Source organism: Nicotiana tabacum, chromosome 13 (assembly GCF_000715075.1).
Source record: "Nicotiana tabacum cultivar K326 chromosome 13, ASM71507v2, whole genome shotgun sequence".
Lineage (NCBI taxonomy): Eukaryota > Viridiplantae > Streptophyta > Magnoliopsida > Solanales > Solanaceae > Nicotiana > Nicotiana tabacum.
The window spans coordinates 123,357,504-123,366,063 of NC_134092.1; the positions used below are offsets into that span (position 1 = coordinate 123,357,504).

Consider the following 8,560-nt stretch of genomic DNA (forward strand, 5'->3'; position numbering starts at 1 on the left):
AAGAATAACACATTTCGTAAAAATTGATGCTCAAAGCTTGATGGCTTAATTGAATTGCTTTGATTGACCTATGCTTTTTCATTTTTATCATCAACTTTTTACTGTGGATGAAAAAAATCTAAAAATTATTATAAGAACAGGAAAAGGGTTAAAATTATTTTAAAATTGTAAAATTCCTCTTTAACTAATTTCGTATAAAGTGCACATTTTGGGAATTATTTTTCTAAAATAAAACTCTTATCTTCTCCCCCCTCATTCCCTCATCATCTTCAAAAACCTCCGCAAAACCTTATCAAATAAAGCCCCCGGCGATGGCGACGATTGCAGCCGCCGTAGCGGCGGCTTCCTCCGCCTTCACCTCCCTCCACCTCACTCGCGCAACTCCCTACACGCGCCGCCACATTCATACTCTCATCACATCCTCACTCTCCTCTTCCTCCTCAACTGAATTCAACATCACCTTCGCTCCTCCAAAACCAAAACTCAATAAACCAGAACCCTCACTTCCCAGAAACCCTAATTCCAACTCGGACATTGCCGAACTCGGTGATCAACTCTATATCCCCTGGATTGTTCGTGATGAAAAAGGTAACCTCACTCTCCAATCGACTCCTCCGGCGCGTCTACTCCACGACATGGCTAATGCTAGCACAAGTAAGAAGAATAATAAGAAGAGCAAACAGATTGCTTCTAAAGCCGCGACGGTGGGTCCTACAGCTGAACCTAAGTATTCAAAAGCGGCTCGCCGGTTTTATAATGAGAATTTTAGAGACCCTCCTCAACGCCTCAGTAAAGTCCTTGCTGCTTCCGGAGGTAATTTTAGCATCTCTAATTGTACCGTTTTCACCATTGTGCAAAATTAGAGACAGTTGTTGTAAAGTAAGGGAAAAATGTTGATATTTAGTTATGAGCAGATTGTGTTATGCGGTATCTAAGTGACATTATCAATTCCTTAAGTTGTAAGTGATAGATAGTTGCTGATGCCATAGACTGTGTTGAGGGGCGGGCCCATTATCCTAAAAGTTGTGTACTGTGATCACTGACCCTCGGTGGTTTCTCTGTTATCAAGAAAAAAAGTATTTGTTGTGGTGGCAATAATATTTAGAACTCAGCTAGACGTTAGTGGTGCTAGAAAACAGAAAATATATTTTGTTTATGTATGAACTAATAATGAGATGTACAATGGAGAACATCGGTGTATCAAGAACAATGGCAGCGCTGATAGATTATCTGAAATTGAGGTTTTGTTTATAGTGGCATCCAGACGGAGCAGTGAAGAGCTGATTTTTCAAGGTCGGGTTACTGTGAATGGTTCTGTTTGCAAAACTCCACAGGTCAAGTTTAGAAATGCTCCCATGTTGCAAAATTTGTTAGGGTTTGACTCCGGTGCATGTTTTTTTTGTTTGGTTATATTTTTGACATCTATTCTGCTTGTTGGCAGACTAAAGTAGATCCAGCTAGGGATGTAATTTATGTCAATGGAAATCGTCTTCCTAAGAAATTGCCTTCAAAGGTCTATCTTGCACTAAACAAGCCTAAAGGGTGTGTCTATCCTTCTTTTTTAATCAACAACCCTGGAGGAGTTCGGACTTTTGTTTGTTATGTCTGTGAATTGATTTGATTCAAGTTTAACAAAATTACAGGTACATATGCTCATCCGGGGAGAAAGAAACTAAGTCAGTCATGTCTCTTTTTGATAATTTTGTAAAGAGTTGGGTATGTTTTCTTCTGCTTGTATGGATTGTTTGTAAATATTTGTTCTTTCTGAGAAACCTGTGGCCTGGGAAGAATGGGCTATTTCGTAGTGCTAATTTATGGGATTTATGTTATATACACTGTCAGTTCTAAAAGTTGTTCCCAAAAAGAAAAGCTGTTACTTTCAGAAGCATTGCCATTACTATACTCTTGACTTTTTATTTCTGCTGTGTCTTTTTTTTAAAGGATAAAAGGCATCCTGGACAACCAAAACCTCGGCTCTTTACAGTTGGCCGGCTTGATGTTGCCACGACTGGCTTGATTATTGTGACTAATGATGGTATAGATGACATTTTCTTTTATAATTCCTCAGCACATACCATTTGTGACCTCACCAAGGTCTTTTTAAAAAGATAACCTCCATAAGGTTCGTTCAAAAACTGCCTGCATGGTAATCTGGTTTATGTTGCTCTTGCAGGGGAGTTTGCGCACCAGATTTCACATCCTTCGTCTAATTTGTCAAAGGAGTATGGTTTTTGATGTTTTCCCTCTTTATATGCCTTGCTTTTTTTTTTTGGGGGGGGGGGGGGGAACAAATACACAATTATCTAGGTAAATGACAAATTTTTGTTTTTGTGACGTTTACTGAACTTGTCTTTTGCTATTAGGTGATCTTTTTTCATCTGCTTTAAAACATGTATAAGCAAACCAGTTTATCCTTCTGTTATGATCATCACTCACCAGATGATCTTGTTCTAGATACATTGCAACTATTGATGGTGAAATACATAAGCGACACTTGATAGCCATTAGTGAGGGAACAGTCATCGATGGTGTCCATTGCACCCCAGATGCTGTGGAACTACTACCAAGGCAACCTGATGTACCAAGACCTCGTCTGCGGATTGTGGTACTGTTCACTGCTCAGTCACTTATACAGCTAGCTCCATATTGTTTTCTTAAAATCCTGAATTAGTTGGTATAGGCTATTCTATCAGGAAAAATTGTGTACCTTTTTTGCTACCCATTTTTATTAGGTAGGATCCTAGAGCAAATGAGCAGAAGATAAGAATTGGTTTTGTGAGCTCTGATTTTGTGGAAGGATACAAAAGGAAGGGCACATTCAATTTCTTCTCGTTGTAGTCTATGAATTGATTCTGTGAGCTCCGATTTTAGTTGCTCTTAAGTGGGTTCTGTTGAACTGTTAGATTAACTGACATTCACTTTCCTTTGTAATAAACAATGTTTTTTTTTTTTTTGATGAAGTAAGAGAAGTTCATTAAAGGCATCAAGAAGATGCATAGAAAAAGAGAGTACAAGTAAATAGAGTGTGTCTGCTCATAAACACAACAAAAAGAAACCTATGTTAAAACTAAGGAGCAGACGCAGTCCAAAAAATGATCACAACTAGATACAGGTGCCTGATTAAGCCAAGTAAAAGGTTAAATAAACATTTAGCTTTAAGAGCATGATTTGGAGTTGATATCCCATCAAAACATCTGATATTCCTTTCAGTCCATATACACCAGAAAATAGAAGCGGGGACCAAAAGACAAGTTCTTTTGATGGATCTGCCAACTCTCCAAGAGCACCAGCTTTCGTAGGCCTCTTTAATACTATTAGGCATGACCCAGGCTAGTCCAAAAATTGAGAAGAACATACTCCACAAATCTGCTGCAACTGCACAATGGAGAAAAAGATGCCTCACACTCTCTGCCTTCATCTGACACATGTAGCACCTATTCACAATGTAGATGTTCCTCCGACTTGGATTATCTTGAGTGAGACATGCTTCATATAAGGTTATCCAAGTGAAGCCAATTACTTTAGGTGGAAGTTTAGTTCTCCAGATGAGTTTCCATGGCCAGTTGTCAATCAACTCCTTGTTTGAGCACAAATGTACATAACCTTTCTTGACAGTGAATATCCCATCATGTTGGCCAATCCATAATAGTCTGTCTCTCTCCTGAGGTTTGATAGTGACCCCTGCTAGCTTAGATTGAAGCTCTAGATAGTCATTTAGCTCCCAATTCTGTAAGCTTCTCCTTGTCTGTAGGTCCCATGAGTTGATGTGCCATATTTGACCCACTGTGGAGTTTTGATTGCTAGCTATGAGATATATATTTGGGTAGTCTTCTTTCAGAGTCTGGTTCCCTAACCACTTATCCTTCCAGAATGATACATGTGCTTCATTCCCTAACTTTATTGAACAGTTGAGCTGGAATTCACCCTATAGGCTTGAGATATGCTTCCAGGGACCAGTGCCATGTGGTAACCTGCTCTGTTTGGTGCACCACTGACTCAGCACCCCATACTTTGCCATGATCACATCTTTCCACTTCCCAGTGTTCTCCATGTTGTACCTCCAATGCCACTTCATTAGCATGCTCTTGTTGTGCAATGCTAAGTCTTTTATGCCCAACCCTCCATGCTCCTTTGGCAAAATCACTCTTGGCCATTTCACCAGATGAAATTTGTTGTTTTGACTATTTCCTTCCCACAGAAAGTTTCTTCTAATTTTGTCTAGCTTTTTCTGCACCCTGGCTGGTATAGGAAATAGGGACATGAAGTAACTGTGTAATAAACAATGTTCTACATGAGAAATAGTACTCACAGGATTGAAGTAACTGTGCCTGAGAAATCTTATGTACACTGAATACTATTTTCGTAATAAACAATGTTCTACACGAGAAATAGTACTCAGTGGACCTAAATTTCTTCTTTTCCTCATGATATAGGTTCATGAAGGACGGAATCATGAAGTTCGTGAACTTGTGAAAAATGCTGGACTTCAGGTATTTTTGTCTGACGAGTTTATTCTGTCCAACTTACCATATAATGGACTATATCTTAGTGAGAGCTAAAGAAAGTGATGGGTTTATGCAAAATAACATACTTGTATTGACCTCAACTCTGTTGTTTTTTTCCCTGTATTTCAGCTGCGTGCGCTGAAGCGTATACGTATAGGTGGTTTCAGGCTTCCATCAGATCTTGCGTAAGTTTGCAGTATTTCTTTCTGAACTTTTTTCAGTGAAGCAGTACTATGATTAGGAAGGTCATGTTATAATGTATACTACATCTTCAACCTTTATGAAAGTTGACTTGTGCAGTCTAGTGAGATTACACACGTTTAAAGCTCTCAAATTGTCAAATATTCCACGCCTAAAACACGGAGACGGGGCGTAGTGTGCTCCCCGAAGACTCACCTGTCCCTTAAGTTATTAACTTATTCAATATCTTTCATTAGTAAGTATGGGGAAGTCCTCTCTACCTCCACAAGGTAGGGATAAGGTCTGTATACACATTACCCTCCCCATACTCCCCACACTGTGGAAATACACTGGGTATGCTGTTTTTGTTGTAGCAAGTACGGGGAAGTCTGGCATTGGTAAAAAGTGAATTTAGATCTCAATATGTGACTGGGTTTCGACTGAATATTTTGTGTATTTGGGCTCATCCGGAGCTGAGCTTGCTTGCTACTGTTGGAGCCTGAAATTGCCATTTCCTATATGCTTTTCCTTTAGCTGTTGTTTTCTCTTTCTCTATATCTTATATTCATGCAGGAAATGTCTCAGATGCTTGCTGCAAAGCGGTAAGCGAACAAGCGAGGAAAGGGGGTTGTGGGGGTGTACTCTCTAAAAGCTGATTGTCTTTTCGTTCTCTGCTGCAAAGAACACTTTTGCTTCTTGAAATCAGAGTCAACAGAAAACCATTTCATTTCCTCTTTTATGTAGATAGTGCTGTTAAACTATTTAGACAGTTCTTTGCACTATTAGGCACATTCAATTGGAAAAAAAAATTTGCATTTGCACTTCATTTCTTAACAATTAAATATTAGACGCATAAATATGATGAGGCTTTCAAATGTTCAGAGGCTTTTGCGCTTTATTCAATTCACTTGTAGGGAAGTACTTCAGATGTGTTTTCTAGTCTTGATATGTGATGTTGCATTTTTTGAATCTAATATTTGTGATTTTAGAAGCTTGTGAGATTGGAGTACGTTTTGAATTAAGTATTCAAATTCGTTTGCCATTGATCCATGAGGCCTCCAATATTTTGAGCATGTGCCTTCCTGTCTCCTATATGCTATTAAGACTAAAAAGCTACCAATTTCTGCATTTTTGGCATGGACCTGGTTGTTACAATGGCTACATGTACTATATATATAGGTTTAGTGATTGGAAATTTGTGCCACGCTCTTGTTTATAATGGTTTTCTGCCCCTTGGGTGGCATTTTTGCTGTCTGTTTCTTGAAATTACAACTAAATTGCTAATTCTCAAAATTGCAGGCTTGGCAAGCATGTTGAATTAAATCAAGCTAATCTGAGGGCATTGGGTTGGAAGAGTCAAAAGTTGGATGAGGTCAAAACCTAGTCTCCTAACTACATGCAACAAATGGGCATATATCAAGGATTACGGAGAAGAATAGTCGAAGGGTGCACAAGCTGACCTGGATAAAAGAAAAAGAATTTGGTTGTGACTGGTTGGTAGCATTCACTTCTGCATGTTCCAAACCTTCCAAATCTTGAGGATCTAATGGTGTTTTAGTCATTGCAAGACGAGGTCACCATATGTCAGCTATCATCAGTAAGTATTCTTGAAATTGGAAGCTTAGTACCTCCATTAGATATATCTCTGCCAATTAACAAGCAACAGGCCTGTGAAATTGTACATAGCACAATTATGTGGTTGATGAATGTACAACGTTTTCGATAGATACTTGTACTAAATTTTATTTTATGTAATATTGGACTGAGTTGAGTATTTAAGCATAAATGGCGCGACATGGGCAGTGGAAATTCATAGCTAATCCCAACTTGCTCGGGTTTGAGGCCTACTTGTTATTTAATGTACATTGATGGAAGGAAGTGATCCAGGTGATAGTTGCCAGTAATTTATGCTTGTTCTGTAGTTCAATTCTGATTTGGTTTATTTGCTACACAAATAATTCCAGTTAGATTGCTCATGTTGCAAACAAATTACTGTTTGACTAGAACATGGAAAGATGGAATTTCGAAACTAAGAAACCACGTGATCTTCTGATGGGCATTCTTTAATATTGCCGACACATGTAGAACATAAAGACCCTGTACTTTATAAAATTAAATTTAAAAACAATAAAGCATAAATAGAACCATCTTGGATCTGACTCAATATTCTGTTGTCTTTCTCGTGTCCCGGTTTGGTTTCGATTTTTCCAGATGCATCAGAAAGACAGAAACCCTCTACCTTGCCCCCACCCCCTTTTACGTATAATATACTAAGTGGTTGACAAACAAAACAAAACAAATTGTAATGAATCACCCTGCAGTAACAAGTGTGCACAATTTAAAGAAAAAAATAATATTCACACTCGGTGTATATAGTAAACTCATTACTTTATCATCATCGAATGATTATCAAGATAATAATAAATATTAAATGAATCAAACTGGATTAATTACCACGCAATCCCATCAAAGTTTGTTTTTATTACAATTATTGGTGTTCATAAAAACCTGAAAAACCGAACGAAACCGAAAATCGAACCAAACCGACTAAAAAAAATGATACTTTTTAGGTTTGGTTTTGGTTTATTTAAATTTATTATTACACCTATATATATGTATATTTTTATATAAAGTTTCTAAAATGTTATGGTACATATTAGTCATTTATATTTTAAGTCTAGTTCTTTGCAATTACAATAATCTAATTTTTTGCCTTTACATTCTAGTTTGATTGGTAGTTTGCTTTTGCTAAGTACAAGAATTATTTAATGTTAAAAATAATCGATTTTTAATTGAGTACTTAAATTATTCATCACTATTTGATTCAATTATCATAAATATATCATGGTAAATGATAGATTTCTCAAATAGTAATTGGTTTGATAGTGTTACGTCGAAAATGTAGTAGCCGTAATATATGTTTGGTAGTGTATGTCTCATATTTAAGAAAAAACCCGATAAATAATCGAAAAACCGAAAAAAATGATAGAAGCCGAATCGCTAAAAACCCTACTTAATTAGTTTGGTATGGTTCCAACATTTTAAAAATCGACTTACTTGATTTGATTTCTTTTTAGGTAAAAACTGATCCAAACAGAACCATAAACATCCCTAATTAATTACAATGATATTTTTCTTTATTAAGTCCATCCCACCCACAAAACTTCTCCCAATGTAAATGGCAACAATAATTTATTTATTGTTTGTTTGGAATTGACAGACTTGAATATGACAAAAAGAGAAGAAAGAAAAGGAGGAGAATAATGAGAATGATGAATATTTCAGGAATTATAAGGGACGTGGTCAATGTCATAAAATAGCAGAGGAGTTACGATGGTGACACACACTTTTATATATATATATATATATATATATATATATATATATATATATATATATATATATATATATATATATATATATATATATATATATATATATATATATTTGTAGAAAGTAGGACAAGCTGTCTTAGGCCGGCAACCCATGTTAAAGTTCACATGTTCTCCCCCATAAATTATTATAGGTGTTTCTAAAAGTCCAAAATATTGGTGAATTATGTAGCTCTTTTAATTTGTTTGAAAGATTACTTCTACTTTTAGAATAAATTTCTATTTTCATGCTTAAATCTAAAGTAATTCCCTTCTTTGCTATCCAACCTTTTTCTGATAATCAATGCATGGTAGTTGAAAAAGTGGCCATGCAAAGTTGGTAATAATTGTTTTACTTTTAGAAGGCTATTTAAGTTCACATCAATCCATAGTCAATCTTTAGAAAAAGATAGTAGTGATTTCACCATTAAAGGTATTCTTTTTCCTTTTCCACCATTGAGATAAAAAGGTACTTTCATTTCCACACGCTTCTTGTTTTCACAC

General features: G+C 36.5%; 1 protein-coding gene across 1 annotated transcript; it reads left to right on the forward strand.

Annotated features, from left to right (window-relative positions):
* Nucleotides 1–215: 215 nt before the first annotated feature.
* On the forward strand, nt 216–6,498 carry LOC107832585 (putative ribosomal large subunit pseudouridine synthase SVR1, chloroplastic). Its single transcript, XM_016660443.2, has 10 exons — nt 216–813; nt 1,255–1,334; nt 1,442–1,542; nt 1,644–1,716; nt 1,942–2,035; nt 2,174–2,222; nt 2,455–2,605; nt 4,434–4,490; nt 4,635–4,690; nt 5,985–6,498. The coding sequence occupies exons 1-10, from the start codon at nt 312–314 to the stop codon at nt 6,067–6,069; spliced, it is 1,248 nt and encodes a 415-aa protein (XP_016515929.1). The 5' UTR covers nt 216–311; the 3' UTR covers nt 6,070–6,498.
* The last annotated feature ends 2,062 nt before the right edge of the window (nt 6,499–8,560 follow it).

Coding starts and splice junctions, on each gene's coding strand:
- LOC107832585 (XM_016660443.2), top strand. CDS start 312: ATGGCGACGATTGCAGCCGCCGTAGCGGCGGCTTCCTCCGCCTTCACC. Junction 814..1,254: donor AGTCCTTGCTGCTTCCGGAG/GTAATTTTAGCA, acceptor TTTTGTTTATAG/TGGCATCCAGACGGAGCAGT. Junction 1,717..1,941: donor ATAATTTTGTAAAGAGTTGG/GTATGTTTTCTT, acceptor TTTTTTTTAAAG/GATAAAAGGCATCCTGGACA.